At 42.2% G+C, this 24,257-nt stretch overlaps 1 protein-coding gene across 1 annotated transcript in view; it reads left to right on the forward strand.

Annotated features, from left to right (window-relative positions):
- The first annotated feature begins 1,090 nt into the window (after window positions 1-1,090).
- The window catches only part of dock5.L (dedicator of cytokinesis 5 L homeolog), a 74,402-nt gene continuing 51,235 nt past the window's right edge, over window positions 1,091-24,257 (forward strand). Inside the window, exons 1-4 of the mRNA XM_018253480.2 lie at window positions 1,091-1,314; window positions 5,707-5,790; window positions 11,055-11,095; window positions 24,110-24,162. Of these exons, the coding sequence (XP_018108969.1) occupies window positions 1,272-1,314; window positions 5,707-5,790; window positions 11,055-11,095; window positions 24,110-24,162 (221 nt within the window). The 5' untranslated portion in view covers window positions 1,091-1,271. The remainder of the gene's footprint in view (window positions 1,315-5,706; window positions 5,791-11,054; window positions 11,096-24,109; window positions 24,163-24,257) is intronic.

Here is a 24,257-nt window from a genome sequence, read left to right on the forward strand (position 1 = left end):
GGTAATTAGGGGGGGGTGTCCACAAAATGGGCGTGGACAAAAATGTTTGTCCCTCTTTTGATTTCCAAAATGTTAGCAGCTATGGGTGCTGGTTGTGACTCCTGAAACAATGTAGTAAAATCCAGCTGATTGACAGACCTGGAGAAGTGTTTTTTGACAACAAGAGTCAGAAGCAGGGAAGAGAGAGGGTCAGAAAGTGCCATTAGAGTCACATGATTAGGGCTGACAGCAGCTCCTTTGCTTCCCCATAAACAGGGTCAGGGCCCAATGTAAATATTGAGCTGGTTATTGATACCACAGAGAATTATCCCACAGCAGCACGGAAAGCACAAGGCAATGGGCGGCACGTCTCCCCCTAGTGGCAAGCCCTGTAATTACACGAGCGTCCCCTCCCTTCACATTCCATCAGATCCCAGTGCGAGGGAGGGGCGAGGGAAGAAGCCGCATTGGAAGTTATAAGCGGCCACTCTCTCTCTCCTGTGACAGGCTCTCTCGGTTACCCGCACACGTACTCCGCATAACTATACACTGAGCGCTCCGCCGCGCCGTCATCCTATAATCACTTCGCGCCTCGCTTCTTCCCGTCCCCCTCCGCCACTTTATTAGCGACTCTGCCCAGCCACGCCCATATATTGTTTCCCACGTATATAACCACGCCCATACGCACACAGCGGTCAAGATCTCCCCGCCCAGTCCACGGGGCCTGCTTCAAATAACCACACCCACACAGCCAAAGCCCCTCCTTATAGTCTCTCCCACAACCCCTTCATTCTCTGGTCTATGCCATTGGATCAAGCAAGCCACGCCTACATTTAAATTAACCACGCCCCTTTTGCTTATGTCCCATACATTTTAGCGCAAGACCTTCGTATATAGCTGTACCTCAGCCTACGCCTTGGTCCCCCCACTAACGTACAAAGCAGTGCACAGTATAGAACCCCCTGTGCAATTTAGTCATGTGTCCGGCCTATCCTCTTCAGCTCGGAACTTCTTAGCCACGCCCCTCCCTGTCATAGGCAGCCTAAACCACGCCCACTAAACCGCTACCCATTTATCTACGCCCACTTCCCGAATGATGGACAGTCGAGCTCCGCCCGTCCTTACTGAGAAGGGTAAGCCAGCTCCTCCTACCCTGGACTTCCTAACCACGCCCCCTCTTCAATCCGTGCGAAAGTGAGTCACTGAATGATGGTGGAGCGCGGCGGGCAGGGGGGAGGGAAGGAGTCCGGCGGCTGCACGATAGCTCTGTAGGGAGCCCTCCCTCTGCCAAAATGGCCCGCTGGATTCCCACGAAGAGGGAGAAGTTTGGAGTGGGTAAGTGGCGGTCGCAGCGTTTGGTTCTGTCAGAGTGTAAATGAAGTCATTGAGTGTGTGCGAGGCGTTACTTGTGTTACCTGCTCTCCCTGGCACCCAGTCTGGCACCCACTGCCTCTATTGCTCCTAAATCCACTGCAGCTGCTGCTCCTCCTCAGCAAACTACAACTCCCAGCAGTCCCTGCACTCTCAGAGAGCATGCTGGGAATAGTAGTGCGGCCACAGGCTGGTTTCAGAGCGGCCCTGGACACAGTGATCCCAGTAATATGTCTATAGTATGAGACAGGACTGTCCTTAGTGTTGTTCCATTATTTATGACCAACTGCATATCTGTTATTGGTGCCCCACATATTTATACTGGGGAGATAACTCTGACCACACACAACTTCCAGGAGACACTGACAGTTGCAGGCGGCAGAAAGAACCTCTGTCTAGTACCCCGTATACATTTGTATAACCTTCCATTGTGGGGCCCCCAGAGCATAGGGCCAATTACTATCTCTCTAAAGAGAATGTTGAGTTGAATGGCCTGAGAGCCGGGGGAAGTGAATCTCCTTTATGTGGAACTGGGGAGTGATTTGTGCCCAGCTTTGCACGCTGAGTATTCCTTTTAGTATTACATTGAAAATAGTACTCCTGTCCTATAGTATTCCTTTCCTATAGTATTTCTGCCCTACAGTATTCCTTTCCTATAGTATTCCTGCCCTACAGTATTTCTTTTTTACAGTATTCCTTTCCTACAGTATTCCTTTCCTATAGTATTCCTGCCCTACAGTATTCCTTTCCTACAGTATTCCTGCCCTACATTATTCCTTTCCTACAGTATTCCTTTTCTATAGTCTACCTTTCCTATAGTCTACCTTTCCTATAGTCTACCTTTCCTATAGTCTACCTTTCCTATAGTCTACCTTTCCTATAGTCTACCTTTCCTATAGTCTACCTTTCCTATAGTCTACCTTTCCTATAGTCTACCTTTCCTATAGTCTACCTTTCCTATAGTCTACCTTTCCTATAGTCTACCTTTCCTACAGTATTCTTGTCCCACAGTATTCTTGTCCCACAGTATTCCTGTCCCACAGTATTCCTGTCCCCTATTGTATTCCCTGTGTCCCTGGCACCTGCTCCCCTCTTAACAACACTCCCAGTGACCCCCGGGAGTCTGGCTGCTCATGATGTGACAGGTACAGGAGGCTTTGTCACGCCTTTGAGCCTTTGTTCTGGTAGCCCCAGGGGCACTCGCAGTCTCAGCCAGACCCTTCTACATCAAGCGTATCAAAGAAACAGCTCCCTATTATTTCTGGTTAACAAACATTGAGTTAGTAGAGAGGGGTGCAGGGATTCCAACACAGTTCAGCACTGTACATATTAAGGTAGATCACGTGTAGTAAATGAAGCTTCTGCTCAGTGCTGTTCTGCTGCTGGGGGTGTTTGCACAGTGGTTACTTGGAAGAGTTAAACCAGTCCCACGCCTGACCCACAAGGCCGCACCTTTTACAGAGGTCATAGCAATCATACAGGGAGTTTGTCAGGTGTGTGGCTGCAGCAGTCCCCAGGCTTAATGTACCTGACATGTGCTGTGCAGTCCTTGTGATCCTGAAACCCAGCAGGAAAGTGTAACCTATTATTTAGTTGTCTCTATAGAGGAGACAGCCCCCTGAGGCTAAAATCAGAAAATCTTCCAAATCAATATCCAACCTGTGGCACTCTAGAGATTTGGGCAGATGGGGTTCAAACTCAGTTTGGACATAGCACCCTGAGCCTGTCCTGCTAATTTGCTGTGGGGACATTGTCCTGTAGTACAAGGACATTCAGCTCTGCAATAAGCCTGTCCTGATAATCTGACATTAGAGTTGCAGAAGAGCCTGTCCTGATAAGGTGCAATGAATAGTTGGCCTCTATTAACAACAAAGCGCAGTGAGAGCCTGTTTTGATATTTTGCCATCAGGTGCCACTGCCTTACAGAACATGCACCCTCACAGCCGCTTGTGAGAAGTAGCTGAATTATACAGTCAGAAAGTCTCTCTTTGAGCCTGTCCCAGTTGTCAGTAGAAAAACAATCCAATTTCTGTATAACAGACTTCTATTAGCAGGGGCCCTACATTAGTTAATAACAGTTCTGTGCTGCCTGGGGCCCTCCCTACTATCTAGCTGCGTCAGTGTAAAGTTCAGAGCTAGTAGTTATCTTATTATATATTGACAGTTAGTTGCCTGATACTTATTACAGGCGCTTACATACTTGAGATATTTTTGACACATTCTGCCAAAAGGACAATAGTACATGGCATATAGTAATTAGGTAGCATTGGTGCGTATAGTAACAATGGGGATTATAGCCTCTGGGAAGGGACTCTAGCAGGTATAGTAGGGAGAGATGGTGCCTATAGTAACAGTGGGATAATAGTCTCTGGGAAGGGAGTGTGACTGTGGGATAGCAGGTATAGTAGGGAGAGATGGTGCCTATAGTAACAGTGGATAATAGTCTCTGGGAAGGGAGTGTGACTGTGGGATAGTAGGTATAGTAGGGAGAGATGGTGTCTATAGTAGCAGTAGGATTATAGCCCCTGGGAAGGGACTCTAGCAGGAATAGTAGGGAGAGATGGTGTCTATAGTAGCAGTGGGATAATAATCTCTGGGAAGGGACTGTGATTGTGGGATAGCAGGTATAGTAGGGAGAGATGGTGTCTATAGTAGCAGTCGGATAATAGTCTCTGGGAAGGGACTGTGACTGTGGGATAGCAGGTATAGTAGGGAGAGATGGTGTCTATAGTAACAGTGGATAATAGTCTCTGGGAAGGGACTGTGACTGTGGGATAGCAGGTATAGTAGGGAGAGATGGTGCCTATAGTAACAGTGGATAATAGTCTCTGGGAAGGGAGTGTGACTGTGGGATAGCAGGTATAGTAGGGAGAGATGGTGCCTATAGTAACAGTGGATAATAGTCTCTGGGAAGGGAGTGTGACTGTGGGATAGTAGGTATAGTAGGGAGAGATGGTGCCTATAGTAACAGTGGATAATAGTCTCTGGGAAGGGAGTGTTACTGTGGTATAGCAGGTATAGTAGGGAGAGATGGTGTCTATAGTAACAGTGGGATAATAGTCTCTGGGAAGGGATTGTGACTGTGGGATTGCAGGTATAGTAGGGAGAGATGGTGCCTATAGTAAGAGTGGGATAATAGTCTCTGGGAAGGGAGTGTGACTGTGGGATAGCAGGTATAGTAGGGAGAGATGGTGTCTATAGTAACAGTGGATAATAGTCTCTGGGAAGGGAGTGTGACTGTGGGATAGTAGGTATAGTAGGGAGAGATGGTGTCTATAGTAGCAGTAGGATTATAGCCCCTGGGAAGGGACTCTAGCAGGAATAGTAGGGAGAGATGGTGTCTATAGTAGCAGTGGGATAATAATCTCTGGGAAGGGACTGTGATTGTGGGATAGCAGGTATAGTAGGGAGAGATGGTGTCTATAGTAGCAGTGGGATAATAGTCTCTGGGAAGGGACTGTGACTGTGGGATAGCAGGTATAGTAGGGAGAGATGGTGTCTATAGTAACAGTGGATAATAGTCTCTGGGAAGGGACTGTGACTGTGGGATAGCAGGTATAGTAGGGAGAGATGGTGCCTATAGTAACAGTGGATAATAGTCTCTGGGAAGGGAGTGTGACTGTGGGATAGCAGGTATAGTAGGGAGAGATGGTGCCTATAGTAACAGTGGATAATAGTCTCTGGGAAGGGAGTGTGACTGTGGGATAGTAGGTATAGTAGGGAGAGATGGTGCCTATAGTAACAGTGGATAATAGTCTCTGGGAAGGGAGTGTTACTGTGGTATAGCAGGTATAGTAGGGAGAGATGGTGTCTATAGTAACAGTGGGATAATAGTCTCTGGGAAGGGATTGTGACTGTGGGATTGCAGGTATAGTAGGGAGAGATGGTGCCTATAGTAACAGTGGGATAATAGTCTCTGGGAAGGGAGTGTGACTGTGGGATAGCAGGTATAGTAGGGAGAGATGGTGTCTATAGTAACAGTGGATAATAGTCTCTGGGAAGGGAGTGTGACTGTGGGATAGCAGGTATAGTAGGGAGAGATGGTGTCTATAGTAACAGAGAGATAATAGTCTCTGGGAAGGGAGTGTGACTGTGGGATAGCAGGTATAGTAGGGAGAGATGGTGCCTATAGTAACAGTGGGATAATAGTGTCTGGGAAGGGAGTGTGACTGTGGGATAGCAGGTATAGTAGGGAGAGATGGTGCCTATAGTAACAGTGGATAATAGTCTCTGGGAAGGGAGTGCAGCTGTGGTATAGCTGGTATAGTGGGAGAGATGGTGCCTATAGTAGCAGCAGAATAATCACATGTGATTGACACTGTAAATAATTATTTTGTGGTTGTATCTTCCATGCAGCCATTTACAACTTCCAGGCGACACAGGAGGAAGAGCTGAGCCTGCAGGTGGGAGACACGGTGCAGATTCTGGAGACCTATGAAGGTGAGAAGATCTCTGAAACGTTGCACGAAGGGAGATAGGAGTTGTAGTTACACTACACAGACTTCTTTTTTATTCTTTCTGTAGTAACTAGTTAATACCTTCTCGATTAAGAGATTCTATGCTCATACAATCATAATGAATTAACAGCGAGGGACATTTTAGCTGTGGTTAGCCCACCGCTCCCTACCTGGTTTAGCAGTTTATGACATCACTGATCGAGGAAATAATGTTCTGTCTGTCGTTGAAGCTGAATTGCAGCTCCCAGCATGCTTTTACCCTTGACAGTTGCAGGATGTTGCAAATGTTATAGCAGTCTCTGGTAACAAGCAAAGTCACCCTAAATGTATCTGCCCATGAAAACACCAGGGTGGGAGAACTCAATATGATTAATCCTAATTAATAATATGGGGGGAACACTGCAACCCCGAGCAGGAGCATTTAAAGGGGTTGTTCATTTTTAAATTACTTTTTAGTTTGATGTAGAGAGTAATATTCTGAAAAAATTTGCAATTAGTTTTCATTTTTTTATTATTTGTGATTAGCTTTGAAGTCAGCAGCTCTTCAATTTGCAGTTCCAGCAGTCTTGTTGCTAGGGTCCAAACCATGCATTGATTAGAGACTGGAATATGACTAGGGGAGGCCTGGATAAAAAGTAATAAATAAATAAATAATAAAAAAAGTAGCAATAACAATAGATTTGTAGCCTTACAGAGCATTCGTTTTTTAGATTGGGTCAGTGACCCCCATTTGAAAGCCGGAAAGATCCAGAAGAAGATGGTGAATTACTATTAAAAAGAAAAAATAAAGACCAATTGACAAGTTGCTTGGAATGTGCCAATTAATAAAATACTAAAAGTTAACCTGAAGGTGAACAACCCCTTTAAAGGAGAAGGAAAGTCTTTTACCACTTGGGGTGCAAAATATTAGGCACCCCAAGTGATTGTATTGACTTACCTGAAACCCCGGACCGGTGCAGAAAACTGCACTGGCCCAGGGCTATACAATTGAGCACCACTGAGCGATCCTCTCCGTTGTTGCTCGCTGGAATAACCCTTGGCCGGTGCTGCTGCTGATAGGAGCACCGGCCCAGGGTTTCAGGTAAGTAAATGGTAAGTAAATTCATTCACTTTGGGGTCCCTAACATTTTGCACCCCCAAGTGTGAAATGACTTTCCTTCTCCTTTAAAAAAGAGGAGGGCTGGCCTGGTGTAGGAGGTTAGCAGTTGCCTTCCCCCAGGGATTCGCTTTTTCTTCAGTCCTTCTTCTTCAGTTCAGTCCTTCTTCTGTTCTTCTTCAGTCCTTCTCTTGTGCCAGTACGCAATCATTGCAGAGCATGGGGGAAGTAACTACAATAAGGAGATTCCGCCGGTGCACTTTGATACTACTGTGCCTGATTGTGTGTGGTTTGCTTATCAGAGACCAATGTGCATGAATTGTCTGCATTACATCCACTTTACGCGGCCACCTTTTTTCTTTTTTTTTTTGTACAAGCAGAAGGCAACACGCACTCCAGCACTGAATAACATGTAACCCAAAAACACAGGGGGTGGTTCACCTTTAAAGGGGTTGTTCACCTTTGAGATAACTTTTAGGATGATGTAGAGACAATTTGCAATTGGTTTTCATTTTTTATTATTTGTGGTTTTTGAGTTATTTAGCTTTTTATTCAGCAGCTCTTCAGTTTGCACTTAGCAGGTAGCTATGGTCCAAATTACCCTAGCAACCATGCAGTGATTTGAATTAGAGACTGGAATATTAATAGGAGGGGGCCTGAATAGAAAGATAAGTAATAAAAAGTAGCAATAACAGTACATATGTAGCCTTACAGAGCATTTGTTTTTTAGAAGGGGTCAGCGACGCCCATTTGAAAGCAGCAAAGTGTTAGAAAAAGGCAAATACCTCTAAAACTCAAAAAAAAAAAAAAAAAAAAAAATTATAATAAAAAACAATGGAAAAATGTATTAGAATTGGCCATTCTATAACATACTAAAAGTTTCCTTAAAGGTGAACTAACCCCTTAAGTTAACTTTCAGTTTCATTTTCTAGAATCGCCAATTCTAAGAAACTGGTCTTCATTATTCCGTAAGGCTACAAATGTATTGTTATTGCTACTTTTTATTACCCATATTTCTATGCAGGCCTCTCCAATTCGTCTTCCAGTTTCTCATTCAAATCAGTGCATGGTTGCTAGGGTAATTTGGACTCTAGCAACTACATTGTTTAAATTGCAAACTGGAGAGCTACTCAATAAAATAAATACCTTAAAAAAATAATAATACAAAATGAAAACCTGTGACAAATGATCACATAATATCACTCTCTACATCATACTAATATAAAGCACTGCGTATCTTGACAGCGCTATATAAATAAATGATGATACTAAAAGTTAATTTAAAGGTGAACAGCCCCTTTAAAGGACAAGTTAAGCTAGCAAATAAGATTTTGCTTGTTTTTTCCTTATACCCTGGGATACCCTTACACGGCCACCTTACACAGCCACCCAGAGGAGGGAGAGGATTGTCACTTGGGAAGATTAGATGGTGAGGAAGGTCAGGCAGGTGGAACAAACATGACTCCCATGCAATCAATAATCATTACATATGGTGTTTGCTGTGCAGCCCGGGGCAGGCATTCTCCAGTGAGGAGGAGTAGGATACAGCACTTGGCTAAGAAGGAGTTTCCACTCTTGCCTGCTGACCTTCAGCCTCTCCCTCTCCTCCCACTCACTCGGCCCGGCAGAATGTAGCCATTGTCCACTGGGATTCTTCCCCTGAAAGAGCTCAATCACTATTGTGTGGAATTAGCCTGGCACAGAGCAAATATGAAGTGTGGTTGCAATATTGTTATTTACTGTTCTTTATATGCCACATATGGGTGCTTCAAATGTGTATCTGTATCGTCCAACCTGACACTCTGCAGCTGCTGCTGTTGTTTTACTACAACTCCCAGCGTCCTTACATGGCCAAGGATAAGTTCAAGGGGTTATTTACCTTCCAAACACTTCCTTAGTTCAATTACTTTCTGTTTTTTATTTTTAACTGTTTTTCCAAAATACAAGTTTAATGACCCTGTCTATGGTGTTTCAATCTGGCAGCTCAGTAATTCAGGTGCAGACTCTGAACTGTTACAATTTGGCAACATTTAGTTGATACATTTCTCAGCAGCATCTCTGGAATATTAGCAACTATTGTATCAATTCTAACAGCTGCCTGTAATGAAACTCAGGGATTTTGCTCAGCAGGGACAAAGATAGGAAATGTATCGACTAAATGTATCAATTTAGAACAGTATAGAGAGTCGACGACCCCTCCCTCCCAGAGCTGCTTTAGGGTCAGGGCACACAAGCAGATTCGGGGAGATTAGTCACCCAGCGACAAATCTCTTCGTCAGGACCACTAATCTTCCTGAACTGCCTCCCTCTTTCCCGTCGGCTAAAATGAAAATTGCCGGCGGGATGGCACTCGGGTCGATTCGTTTTCCGAAGTTGCCTAACGAGGAAACTTCGAGCGACTTCAGAAAACAAATCGTTCCAATGCCATCCCGCTGGCGATTTACATTTTAGCCGACGGGAAGGCAGGGGAGGCAGTTTGGGGAGATTAGTCGCCCCGAAGAAGAGGAGATTTGTCGCCAGCGACTAATCTTCCTGAATCTGCTGTTTGCCCTGACCCTTAAAAAAGCGAAAAATTATTGGAAGTAATTGGAAAAAGTCATTATTTCTGGTGAACTATCTGAAACCAACTGAACTGAAAGTGTCGGAAGGTAAACAACCCCTTGAATAAATGTGCATTCCATGCTGAACGTGCCAGAATCCTCCACCAGCTGTATATATATGTTGCTTGTTACCTGGTGTGCATCGCAGACTGGTATACTAGCAGTGGGACCCCACCACATTTAATCAGAGGTCTCGTATGAGGGGAAAAACCATGTGAGTGTTAATTGTTTTGCTGCACTCCATTGTGTACAACAAAAAACCCCAAATCATTTTGCAGCTGCGGTCTCATGGACTATCAGGGATTGGACAAAATTGCACCGTTCAAACTTAAACCCGATTGCTATTAAAGTCAGTGAGTGCCAGTGCCATCATTGAAGTGATCCGTACAACTGGTCTGGCAGCAGTTTCCAAAACAATAAAAGTCTGTGTCATTAGTATGATGTGGCTAACACACAGATCTGCTTTATAATTGCTCATGTGCAACAGTACAATAGTGAACAGAACTCAATCTCTGATCACACTTATCAAGGCCCAGGTCCTACATTGTTGGGCCACCCCTCACCAGTAAAACATATAGTGGTGGGTGCTGATGGGACCTATGATGCCAGTGCTATACTGTGTGTGCATAATAATGTCAACAAGTGTAGGTGAACCACCTGTTTTAAGAGGTTCAACTAATTTGGGGGGCGGGGGAAGCAGTGAATTTATTGTATTTAATTTATTGAATTATATTGTATTATTTATTGTATTGTATGCTTTTAGCATTACCAGCAAGGCCGCCAACAGAAAGAAGATGCAGACCCCATACTAATTAATTAGCAAGGCTCTAAGTTTTCCTAGGGGGCACCAGATTTTTATCTACTGCCCACCTGCCAGATAAGTAGGATGGGAAAAAATATCCAGGCTTATTAAAAATACAGGTATGGGAGCTGTTATCTAGAATGCTTGAGGTAAGGGGTTTTCTGGATAAAGGATCTTTCTGTAATGTACAAATTTGGATTATATTTAGATAACATTGGGGCTCATTCATCAACATGGGGCAAATTTGCCCATGGGCAGTTACCTATAGCAACCAATCGGTGATTAGCTTTTTAAAGCCAGCTGCAAGTAGAAGAATGAATGCAGCAATTTGGTTGCCATGGGTTACTGCCCATGGGCAAATTTGCCCAGTGTTGATAAATGACCCCCATTGAGTCTATGGGAGACGGCCTTCCCATAATTCAGAGCTTTCTGGTTAACTGGTTTCCAGATAACAGATCCCATACCTATTCTTATCTGTACACGTACTGGATCTCATTGATTAGAAAACAGGCACATCACTGAAATCCCTCAATAATGAGTCGGGAGCATTGTGCATGATCCTGTGTATGGTGTCATGGATTACCCAAAATGCATTGCAGCTGCCTAGACCCCATAAGGAGACCCATGGGCCTCATTAAGTTTGTTCTTTCCTCTCTGCAATCTCTTGGTGCATTCTGTGTAAGCAAATGCATTATAATTACATGTTCTGATCAATAGAACTTACTGTCTTTCTCTCGCCCCGTGCATAGGATGGTACCGCGGGTCCACACTAAGGCATAAAGGCAAGAAGGTGAGTAGCTGGTTCTGTTCTGTGGACTTAAGATCAGACTTTAATTTCTAGATTGGTGCATTGCATTTGGTGGCTCTTATCTACGCTGATAACATAGGAAGCTGACCTTGAATTTTAATTCAATGTATACATTGGCCTTGTGATGCAGGTGACAGCTGGCCTTTGCTTTTTGTTCTGTAGCTCTCTATTTCCATATTATACCGATCTGGTTGCTAGGATATGTTGACCCTAGCAACCAGCAGGTGGATGGATTGATAAATTGAACATTGAATAAGAGTGGACATAACTGTACTGATAACTAATACATATACCGGTATGTATATATTTATATATCGTGTGATTTGTGCAGCACCTTGAGGAAGGTTAGAGGAAGCCTTTCAGAAAGGGAATTTGTTGGGGATGGCCCCAATCTGTTTTCAGCCTGACAGCTACCGGGCAAAAGTTTTATTATTATCATTTCCTGATAGTCGTCGGAAAAAACACATTTTCTGCCAAGATTTTATACTAAATACTTCTGTGCCAGATCATACTAAACAGAGCCATATAAATTGGAGTGGCCGGAGGGAGGAAACATTGGGACTAACGGACTGTCAACAGTTAAAGGAGTTGTTGAGTTAAGTTTTAGTTTGAGAGTGAGATTCTAAGACAATTTGCAATTGGTTTTCATTTTTCAATATTTGTGGCTTTTGAGTTATTTAGCTTTTTATTCAGCCGCTCTCCAGTTTGCAATTTCAGACATCTTTTTGCTAGGGTCCAAAGTACCCCAACAACCTTGCATTGATTTGAACTGGAATATGAATAGAAAGATGATTAATAAAAAGTAGCAATAACAATACATTTGTAGCCCTACAGAGCATTTTTTTTTTAGAATTGAGCATTCTATAGCATACTAAAAGGATCACAGGGCAATATAATATACCGTAAGAATAAATTCTGTACAAACCCATGCATTCGCTAAACATTGTTGCATAGGCCTATTTCAGATACAGGTCATACACATAAATGCATAAACTGCACCCCCCATACCGTAACCTGTGCCTCTAAATAGAGTATATGTGCCCTTTAATCATGTCTCTGATGCCTGCGTGTCTGAGTGTTGTGGGCAGGGATATTCCTTAATTATATGTTTTGATTATAGGCAGGGAAAAGCCAAATGTAACTATTATGCACAGTGTCTGTTTGTGTTCCATGTAATACAGTATGTGTATTTTACTTGCTTGCTTTTAATATTGGTGATAGATATGTGCCAATTATACTACTGTAACTTCTGTGGTTATGTCAGAAAGCTGCAAATAAAATGTTTTATGATATTCACTCACCCATTAGTGGACTGTGGATTTGCAAAGTATAGATTGTTTTGTGCCCAGGAAATTTGTCTCTGCACATCTTTATCTACAATAGTTAGGAGCTTCTATAATGCCTGTACGTAGCAGTGGTATAATAGTCTCTGGGAAGGGAGTGGGACTGTGGGATAGCAGGTATAGTAGGGAGAGATGGTGTCTATAGTAACAGTGGGATAATAGTCTCTGGGAAGGGAGTGTGACTGTGGGATAGCAGGTATAGTAGGGAGAGATGGTGCCTATAGTAACAGTGGGATAATAGTCTCTGGGAGGGAGTGGGATAATAGTCTCTGGGAGGGAGTGTGACTGTGGGATAGCAGGTATAGTAGGGAGAGATGGTGCCTATAGTAACAGTGGATAATAGTCTCTGGGAAGTGACTGTGGCTGTGGGATAGCAGGTATAGTAGGGAGAGATGGTGCCTATAGTAACAGTGGGATAATAGTCTCTGGGAAGGGAGTGTGACTGTGGGATAGGCAGTATAGTAGGGAGAGATGGTGCCTATAGTAACAGTGGGATAATAGTCTCTGGGAAGGGAGTGTGACTGTGGGATAGCAGGTATAGTAGGGAGAGATGGTGCCTATAGTAACAGTGGATAATAGTGTCTGGGAAGCGAGTGTGACTGTGGGATAGCAGGTATAGTAGGGAGAGATGGTGCCTATAGTAACAGTGGGATAATAGTCTCTAGGAAGGGAGTGTGACTGTGGGATAGCAGGTATAGTAGGGAGAGATGGTGCCTATAGTAACAGTGGATAATAGTGTCTGGGAAGGGAGAGTGACTGTGGGATAGCAGGTATAGTAGAAAGAGATGGTGTCTATAGTAACAGTGGGATAATAGTCTCTGGGAAGGGAGTGTGACTGTGGGATAGCAGGTATAGTAGGGAGAGATGGTGTCTATAGTAACAGTGGGATAATAGTCTCTGGGAAGGGAGTGTGACTGTGGGATAGCAGGTATAGTAGGGAGAGATGGTGCCTATAGTAACAGTGGGATAATAGTCTCTGGGAAGGGAGTGTGACTGGGATAGCAGGTATAGTAGGGAGAGATGGTGCCTATAGTAACAGTGGAATAATAGTCTCTGGGAAGGGAGTGTGACTGTGGGATAGCAGGTATAGTAGGGAGAGATGGTGCCTAAAGTAGCATTGGGAAAAGCAGGAGTAAAATCGGTATGTTTGTTAGTACATTGGTGGCATTGTGTCAAATTGCTGTCAGTGAGAGGTGATTTGTGGTGTTTTGAAGCAGCATTTTGTGCTGGGAAAGAACATGACCATAAACCACTCCAGACTGCCTAAGGAACTAGGCTGTTTTTCCACTTGCTTGATTCAGTAGACCAGTGCATCCCATGTGACGACTGAAACAAAGTGGCAAAAGCCCGTTGCTAAGAGACCTAGAAGGAAACATGCAAAGTTTGGTGAAAAATTGAGACTTCGGGGGCAAATTCACTAAAGGGCGAATTTTCGCCTGCAAAGGCTTTGTCACCCTTTGCGCCACTTCACCACTTATGCTAATTCACTAAAATGTGAAGTTGTGTCTCGGCAGCTGAACGCTGGCGAAGTTTCGCTAGCGTTAATTCGTCATCGGGAGCATTTCATAGGGAACTTTAGCTAACGTTTGTTTCTGCCAAAGGAAACTTTACTCTTAGGTCAATTAGAATAGGGCGAGTACATATAGGTCGTATAGTCGTCTTTATTACAGATGTTGGTGCAAATACTTGAAGTGGCCACTATAAAGACTAAAAAAGTGGCAAAATATAGACTAAAGAGATCCTCTAATGCCCTAGACATGAGCCCACCCTAAAACAAATGTGGCATGCCCCTTAAATGGTTAAAAAAAAGGTCAAAACAAAAATTTGTAATAGTTACAACTTTTAAAGACAATTCCGCTTTAAAATATGAAAAAAGTCAGCGTTTTATTTTAGAACTTTTATGACTTTCCGGAATACAGGATATGATGTCACTGCCATAAGATTGAGGAGGATGTAGCTTCATCTTATCAGTTGGCCAGGTTCTAAGCTGGTGAAGGGAACTCTGGCGAAAAAGAACATTCTGTAAAATTCGCACTTTAGTGAATTTGCGGAGTAACAATCGTTCACCCGAGTGAAAAGTCGCTTGGTGATAGGGTGCGAAACTGCGCTTGTGAGTGTCTCTTTCGCTAGCGATTTGTCCTCTACGCCTGTTAGTTAATTGTCCCTGCGGATAGGATTTCTGGTGAATTTTCACTAGCGACGGCCACTTCACCCTTTAGTAAATCAGCCCCTTGGCTGGAAGAGAACAGGCTTCTACTACATTGTCAAGATTCAGAATTAGAAAGGGTCAGACATATGCTGCTTTCGATAACTATACCTACAATGATTTTTAAAAGACCGTTTTGAATGTTAAAATATTTTAATAAATGTACAGGTATGGGACCTGTTATTCAGAATGCTTGGGACCTGGGGTTTTCCGGATAACTTGGATCTTCATGCTTTAAGTCTACTAGAAATTTATTTAAACATTAAATAAACCCAATAGGCTGGTTATGCTTCCAGTAAGGATTAATTATATCTTAGTTGGGATCAAGTACAAGGTACTGTTATATTATTACAGAGAAAAAGTATATCATTTTTAAAAATTTGGATTATTTGGATAAAATGGAGTCTATGGGAGACAGCCATTCCGTAATTCGGAGCTTTCTGGATATTGGGTTTCCGGATAAGGGATCCTATACCTGTATATTGCAAAATTGCTTAGAACTAGAGTCTCTTACATTAGATCATTTTGTTTTTTTAATTATATCCCGTTTATTTGCAGATGGCTAGTAAGTTTACTCTGCAGTGGGAAAGGTTTAAGTGAAGTGCATTAGGCAGAAGGCCCAGGGCATGAATGGGAGCGGTTGAGCTGCATGTGTGTGAGAATGCTGGGTATATGGCAGTAACTCTGAGGAGACAATGCTCTGGCACAGCCGCGCCGCTGCTCTTGGCTCCCCATTCAGATATTTCCAGGGAGAATCACATCCTGCCAAGAGCCTCTGGAAGTTATTAAACTGCCTTTAATTCTTTCTTCCTCACTGTGATGGCTCTAGTGCCCTCCTGGTACCCAAACCCAACTTTATATAAATGCTTAAAGTGGTTGTTCACCTTTAAATTAAGTTTTAGTATGACCTAGAGAGTGATATTCTGAGACAATCTTCAATTGGTTTTAATTTTTTATTATTTGTGGTTTTTGAGTTATTTAGCTTTTTATTCAGCAGCTCTCCAGTTTGCAATTTCCGGTATCTGGTTTCTATGGTCCAAATTACCCTACCAACCATGCACTGACTTGGATATGAATAGAAGGATGACTAATAAAAAGTAACAATAACAATATATTTGTAGCCTTACAGAGCATGTGTTTTTATATGGGGGTCAGTGACCCCCATTTTAAAGCTGGAAAGAGTCAGAAGAAGAAGAAGGCAAATAATTCAAAAACTATATATAAAAAAAAATAAAGAAGACCAAGTGACAAGTTGCTTAGAATTAGCCATTCTATAACATGCTAAAAGTTAACTTAAAGGTGAATAAATACACCAGTAAAGCCTCAAAGTAATACAGAGTCCTATAAAAAGAAACACTACATTTCTTTCCTTCTATTGTGTACACATGGGCTTCTGTATCAGACTTCCTGTTTTCAGCTTAAACCTGCAGGGCTAGGGCTTGAGCATGCTCAGTTTGCTCCTCTTTCCCTCCCTCCCTTTCCCCCCCTCCCTGCTGTAATCTGATCCCATAGCTATGATTGAGCAGGGAAAGACTCAGGCAGGAAGTGATGTCGCACCAAGCTTATATGGCAGCTAATATCCTAAATAAATAGAGACAGTGTGTAGAGATGTTTACTCAGATATGGTAAAGCATTCTGCAGAATAAATATAGTGTTATAGCTTGCACTATTGTGACTAATCTATATTTTCAATAAAATGCTTTGGTAGCTTTCCTTCTGCTTTAAAGATATATCATTATATAATACACCCTTTCCAGCAGTGGAAACAATGCAACCCCTGCAAGTGCCTGAATGAGTTGGGCACCCAGGTTGTGCCTTTGAATGGGTGCTGGTCAGCAGTGCCTCAGTAGTAGCACCCTGGTTGCAATTCTTGTTGAGCTGTAGGTGCCGGAACACTGACCAGCGGCTGGTGGTTTCTTCTCAAACCACTGACAGGAAATCAGGTTCTGTGCAGGAAGAAGTGATATGCTCTGAAGAGTAAATTAAAGAGAAATATACAGCAAGAGCCGTGCGTTCCTCCCGAGCACATACCTCGTTGCATATCCATGGAACAAATAAACTGCAGACCTCAAGCCGCTGTCATTGGCTGAATGTTTGGAGTCTAATAAATAGGGATGCATTGAATCCACTATTTGGGATTCGACCGAATCCTTCGTGAATAATTTACATGTGCAAATAAGCCGTGCAAATTAGCCGAATCGGAATCTTGATGAAAAAGGACGAATCCTGGCCAAATCCTGAATTCGGTGCATCCCTACTAATAAATCAACGCTTTAACTTTTGTACAGGTATGGGATCCGTTATCCGGAAAGCTGTTATCCAGAAAGCTTTGAATTACGGGTTAATTCAAAAATGAAAAACTGGATAGCAGGCCCTTTTTTTGTTTATTTATTTTTTCACTTTGTGCCCCTGATGAAGAGCGGTTTATTGTCGAAACGAGCAGCGCAAATGATTTGATTATGCAATTCTGTTTTTGGCTAATAAAACTATCCGATTTTTCATTTTTGAGCATATATATAGTGTAGACTTTACAGGGGTGGTTCTCCTTTAAGTTAACTTTAAGTATGTTATAGAATGGCTAATTCTAAGTAACTTTTCAATTGGTCTTCATTTTTTCTATTTTATAGTTTTTGAGTTATTTGCCTCCTTCTTCTGACTCTTTCCAACTTTCACAAAGGGGTCGCTGACCCCATCTAAAAACCAAATGCTCTGTAAAGCTACACATTTGTTGTTATTGCTACTTCTTTTACTCCTCCTTCTTTTTAGGGCCTCTTCTATTAATATTCCAGTCTGATGATCAAATCAGTGCATTTTGCAATTTCAGCAATCTGGTTGCTAGGGTTCACATTACCCAAGCAACCAGATTGCTGAAATTGCAAACTAGAGAGCTGCTGAACAAAAAGCTAAATAACTCAAAAACCACAAATAATAAAAAATGAAAACCAATTACAAATTGTCAGAATATCACTCCCTACATCATACTAACAGTTAATTTAAAGTTGAACAACCCCTTTAATGGGCAACCTCCTGTTGGATTAACACCTCGCATTTATTATTAAAAAGTGTGCGCCTTCTACTTTTTTTTGTAGCTTGTTTGTATTTTCCCAAATTACGGGAAGGCTGTCTCCCATAGACTCCATTTAATCAAATAATTCACATTTTTTAAAATGATTTCCTTTTCTCTATAATAATAAAACAGTGCCTGGTACTTTATCCCAACTAAGCTGTAATTAATCCTTGTTGGACGCAAAACAATCTTATTGGGTTTATTTAATGTTTACATGAATTTTTTTTTTAGTAGACTTCTGGTATGGAAATCCAAATTACAGAAAGGCCCCTTATCCAGAAAACCCCAGGTCCCATTCTGGATAACAGGCCTCGTACCTGTATCTGGAAAGTGGGCAGTGAATGGTAAACAAAGTATCTGCCCTTTGGCTGAGCTGCTGCCTGTTGGGATGCAGTACTGAGGGTCTTTCCTCGCCCGATTACCTCTATATTAAGCTCTAACTACAAACACTGCTGAAAGTTGGTAGAAATGCAGTTGCCGAAAAGGCGGCAGGCGGGTTGCGCAGTTGCTTGGATATTTGGCGTGACTGTGATTAGGAGGTACAAATGCGTCATTGTTGATAGGAGAGAGCCACAGGCAGGTTTATTTTGGTACCGGTATAGAGGCAGGTCCTTCTAAGGGAAGTGGTATCATGCACTGGTAGATAAGAAATTCCGTTTAAATAAAAATAAAACTTTATTATCATTCTAATGTTGTAAATCTGCTCACGTGAGATATCTGCCTGCAGTCCCGCTCTCCGTCTCTCTATACCAATCTCTCCTTCTTTCTCTCTCTATCAACCCCTCTCTCTACCAATCCCTCTTTCTCTCTACCAATCCCTCTCTACCAATCCCTCTCTCACACTCTACCAATCTACCAATGGCTTATCCTTTTTACCCTGGTTCCAACTCACTAACTCGTACTTACAATATATTTCACTGATGACTAGTGATGACTTTATAACCGCAGATTGCAAGGGCGTGAGAACATATTATTTCGCCTTTATTAATCTCCTCCTCCCTTTATTCCTGGTTTATAGGGGAAGTCTCGTGCATTTGAACCTTACTGCTTTGATAACGTTTTCAAAAAGAATTGTATTGTATAAATTGAACGTTTTCTGTGCTTCCTATACCATTTGTATACATGATAGTTCCCATTAGTTGTAGTTGGCTTACACAAGGTGGCCTTGCTTGTTTAGTTAGTAATTCTTTTTCCAGCTACTTCATTATGCCATGGTCTTGCTTCGATACAATGAGTAGTGCAGTGGATTTGGTAGCACTGTCTTGTGAAGCTAATTCTTCTCTTGCAAGTGATCTAATTGCTGGCAGAAAGTTGAGCTTGGTTGTACAGTTGAATGTTATGGAATTCTATGTATATTGAAGAGCCCCCCCCCCCCCCAAAACTCCTAAAGATGTCACTTGCAGTTTCATGGTGGGTAGTGGGTTGGATTTTGGATAAGGCAGTTGGGTAGTCGGTCCAAGCAGATAAAAATGCCTGTCTGAGTTTCAGAAATTGGACATTTGGTCTATTTAGGCTTGGGCAGTATATGGGTATTTTTATGCCAGGAATCCTTTTCTGTATTTCATTTACATTTTACCATTTTGTCCTGTAATTACATTGGTTGCTGTGTAAGTCCCACATCATTTCCATTCTTGGTGTCCTTCGTTCCCAGCCATTTCTGTGGACAGTAATAGTATTGTCGGAGAGTGCAAATAAAACACACACAGGCGGTGAGTGCTTTGATATACGAGAGGGGGAAATGCAGAACCCCTGAAATGAAAGCAGAATTGACTCACGGCTGCTTAAAGGGAAGTACCTTGGAACTGATAGGAATATTCAGCTTGCATGCAAACAGCCAGACGAAAAACAGAACAGAAGGGGAAATGTAATCTTATAGCATAATATTATGTGGAACCGAGCAGAGTCTGCCGAAAATAAAACATTGTATTATTCTATACAATATTCAATTTGCAAAATAGTAATAACATTTCAAAAACAACACTGCTGGGTAAAAATGAAACAACGGGGTCACGGGTCTCGAGTGGGCTCATTTACAAGCGCTCGTGTTAACGTTAAATCAGGATTTGATTTTTATTTTCCAGACTGATCTGGGAAAATTATGATTTATTCCAGTTGTGGGAGGGACTGTCTGTAGGACATTGGACTCTGAATCTGGTCTACATAGGGGCCCCTTCTCCTGCACTGCGTTTCTCCACTTTACCTGCAGGATCTACAGACTGTGGCAGTCCATTGGGCGTACTGCCTGGATGAATTTAATTTGGAGTTGGATTTATTTTCCCTTTGTTAACATGTATTTATATATAGCGCCAAACTTATTCCGTAGCGCTGTAAAGTGACCGTGTGATAATACAGGTATGGGATCTGTTATCCGGGAACCAGTTATCTAGAAAGCTCCGAATTATGGATAGGATGTCTCCCATAGACTCCATTTTATCCAAATAATCACATTTTTAAAAGTGATCTCCTTTTTCTCTGTAATAATAAAACAGTAGCTTGTACTTGATCCAAACTAAGATATAATTAATCCTTATTGGAAGCCTATTAGGTTTATTTAATGTTTACGTGACTTTCTAGTAGACTTAAAGGAGAAGTAAGGGTTAAAACTAAGTAAGCCTTATCAGAAAGGCCCACCTAAATATACCAGTAAACCCTCAAAGTAATGCTGCTCTGAGTTCCCTGTCAAAAGAAACACAGCATTTCTTTCCTTCTACTGTGTATACATGGGCTTCTGTATCAGACTTCCTGGCTTCAGCATAAACCTCCTTGCCCCGGGCGTGAGCATGCTCAGTTTGCTCCTCCCCCCCTTCTCTGCTGTAATCTGAGCCTAGAGCTATAAGTGAGCAGGGAGAGACTCAGGCAGGAAGTGATGTCACACTAAGCTAATATGGCAGCTGCTATCCTAAACAAACAGCTTCTAGAGCTTCTTACTCGGGTATGGTAAAACATTCTGCAAAATAAATATAGTGTTATAGCTTGCACTTTTGCAGCTAATCTATTGGCAATAAAATGCCTCCATAGCTTTCCTTCTCCTTTAAGGTGTGAAGATCCAAATTATGGAAAGATCCGTTATCCGGAAACCCCCAGGTCCCGAGCATTCTGCATAACAGGTCCCATACCTGTATAGTTCTCATGTGTATGGAACGTTGCATATCTGTTGGGTTTTTGTAAAGGGTTGGTTCACCTTTAAGTTAACTTTTAGTATGTTATAGAATGGCTAATTATAAGCAACTTTTCAATTGTCCTTCATTTTCCTATTTATCGTTTTTGAACTATTTGCCTTCTTCTTCTGACACTTCACTGACCCCATCTAAAAAACAAATGCTCTGTAAGGCTAGAAATGTATTGTTATTGCTCATCGTTCTACTCAGGCCTATCTTATTATTATTATTATTATTATTATTATTATTATTATTATTATTATTATTAACATGTATTTATATAGCGCCAACATATTGCATAGCACTGTAAAGTAAATGTGATTATACAACTAAATCACATGAATTCTATACATAGAATATATGGAGTTACATACATCACAATCAATACCGGTACAAAAGGTGAGGAAGGCCCTATGCAGAAAGAGCTTACACTCTAAAGGCAAGGGAGTAATACACAAGGTGTGGGAGTGGGCAAGATCAAATTAAGTGGGTGAGAAATGTGGTACTGGATGTGGTGTTGCATTTGGTAGTTAAACAGAGTGAGGGTAGGTGTCACGGATACGGTACTTCCAACCCCACGTGACTTTAGGTGTGGCTATCAGGGGTCACTAACTCAGTATCTCACCCACCTTGCATAAATAAATAAATATCTCACCCACCTTGCACACAGGTTAGACTAACACAAAAGCACCCCAAACACCAACCAACACCCACAAAACTCATTCGCTGCCACCATCTATCATTCACAGGCGATAGAAACCTAATGTGACTATTTCCCTGTTCTCTCTAACCGGTAATAATTCACAATACACCAATGCAATACATATCAGACTATTCCAGTCTCTTATTCAAATCATGGTTGCTAGGGTAATTTGAACCCTAGCAACCAGATGGCTGAAATTACAAACAGGAGAGCCGCTGAATAAAAAGCAAAATAAATCAAAAACCACAAATAATAAAAATATTTAAACCAATTGCAAATTGTCTCAGAATATCCCTCTCTACATCATGTTAAAAGTTAATTTAAAGGTAAACAATCCCTTTTTAAATGTGTGAACGGGACCTGCCGTGTTGCTCGGAGGCACGGCAATCTCATAGGTGATGGTGAACCAAAGTACTATTATTTGCTATGTCCCTGTAGCTCTCCTCACACTGCGCATGCTAATCCAGTGATTATATCCATGTATCCGGGATGAAATAAGCCGACCAGTTAGTCAGGTGAATCCTGTCTGCTGTGGCTTTCTGTGCTCCTGCCTCACAGATCCCAAAGCCTGTGTATGTTCCCATCATTCCTTGCATGCTCACAGCTACAGGCTTGTTGCTCCGTTTCCTGAGGCACGCAGGCCCCACTCCTGATCCCCATGGAATGTACAGACTATGAACTCCAGCAGCAATAGTTTATATTAAAGGAACAGTAACAGCAAAAAATGAGTGTTTGCTTCAGAAAGACTACTATAGTTCATATAAACAAAATGCTATGTAGCCATGGGAGCAGCCTTTCAAGCACTGGATACACAGTAGATAACAGATCTGAAGAATCCCATTGTATACTACAGAGCTGATCTGTTATCTACAGTGTAACCTGTGCCTTTTCTTCTTTTTCAGCTTTGAATGGCTGCCCCCATGGCTACACAGTTTGTTTAGCAGAGTTTCTGAAGCATCACACCAGTTTTACCAGTGCAGCACAACAGTACACATATTTTCTTATATATTCTTATATATTACTTTAGACTTTAATGTTTTGGTGTTACTGAACTGAGTACGCCGTTAAAAGTGTTACTGAGAATTAAGGATGCACCGAATCCACTATTCTGGGATTCGGCCTGAATCCTTTCATCAAGGATTTGACTGAATTGCGAACCGAATACAAAACCTAATTTGCACATGCAAGGAAGGGTTAAAAAGGGGACAAAACGTTTTCTTGCTCGTGTTGTGAAATGTCAGGTGATTTTGAAGATTCAGATTCTATGAGGCCAGGCATTTGGACTTGGGTGAATCCTGGATTTGGTGCATCCGTACTGAGATTCCAGTGACTTTATTAAATGCTCAGTCCTTGGGCAGACTAATAGCAGCATACATGTACCAACTATGGTCATTTCTGTGCCACCACTGAATAATAGACTAACATTTGTCCCAGTGTGGCACATGTATGGCTGCACTGACCGGATTCTTCCTGCTGTTGATGGTTTGTACAAATCCACAGGCCTGTCAGTTCAGCAACTGGTTTCATACAACTATATAGTAGTAATGAGTGGGGTAACCTCTTTGTACCCACTCTGGGGCAGATTTGTGGGTCATAGGTGCAAAACTGCACAATTGCCTGTAGTAAACAATTGGTGCTTTGATATCACTTTCAAGCTTGCTGTAGACTTTATTAAACTAATTGCTGGTTCCTTGTTATTGGAAACTGCAGGTCTGCTGTTTAGCACCTATGTTGGTAAATCCGCCCCACTGTGTGGTTGCACAGCAGTGAATGCAGTAAGGTGTGGTACTGCAGAGAAATAAGTGTGATAACCATGTGCATGCTGGTGCAGAGAAATAAGTGCAATATTCATGTGCATGCTGGTGCAGAGAAATAAGTGCAATATCTAAGTGCATGCTGGTGCAGAGAAATAAGTGCAATATTCATCTGCATGCTGGTACAGAGAAATAAGTGCAATAACTAAGTGCATGCTGGTGCAGAGAAATAAGTGCAATATTCATGTGCATGCTGGTACAGAGAAATAAGTGCAATAAGCATGTGCATGCTGATGCAGAGAAATAAGTGCAATATTCATGTGCATGCTGATGCAGAGAAATAAGTGCAATAACCATGCGCGTACTGATGCAGAGAAATAAGTGCAATAAACATATGCTTGCTGGTGTAGAGAAAAAGTGCAATAACCAGCACATGCTGGTGCAGAGAAATAAGTGCAATAACCATATGCATGCTGTTGCAGAGAAATAAGTGCAATAACCATGTGCATGCTGGTGCAGAGAAATAAGTACAATAAACATGTGCATGCTGGTGCAGAGAAACAAGTGCAATATCCAAATGTTAGCTGGGGCAGAGCAGTGATTAACCCTGTATATACTGTTACAGAGTTGGGCAGACACACACACAGTACAGTAATCCCTTATATGCTGAGTAATGCCATCAGAGTGTGTACACAGTTTGCATTCCTTCATGTGTCTTTCAGCAGAGTGCCACTGATTTGTTGACTTTGCTTTCTTTCCTCCCAGGGTATCTTTCCATCTACCTATATTCACGTGAAAGAGGTGACTGAGGATAAAGGGTAAGCAGAGTTGTTGCTACTGATTGCATTGGAAAGTGTGTGTGTGTGCACGTGTGTGTGACTGTAGCACTTTACATGCTGGAGCTGGCCTGAGT

The sequence above is a fragment of the Xenopus laevis genome, chromosome 3L (genome assembly GCF_017654675.1).
Source record: "Xenopus laevis strain J_2021 chromosome 3L, Xenopus_laevis_v10.1, whole genome shotgun sequence".
Lineage (NCBI taxonomy): Eukaryota > Metazoa > Chordata > Amphibia > Anura > Pipidae > Xenopus > Xenopus laevis.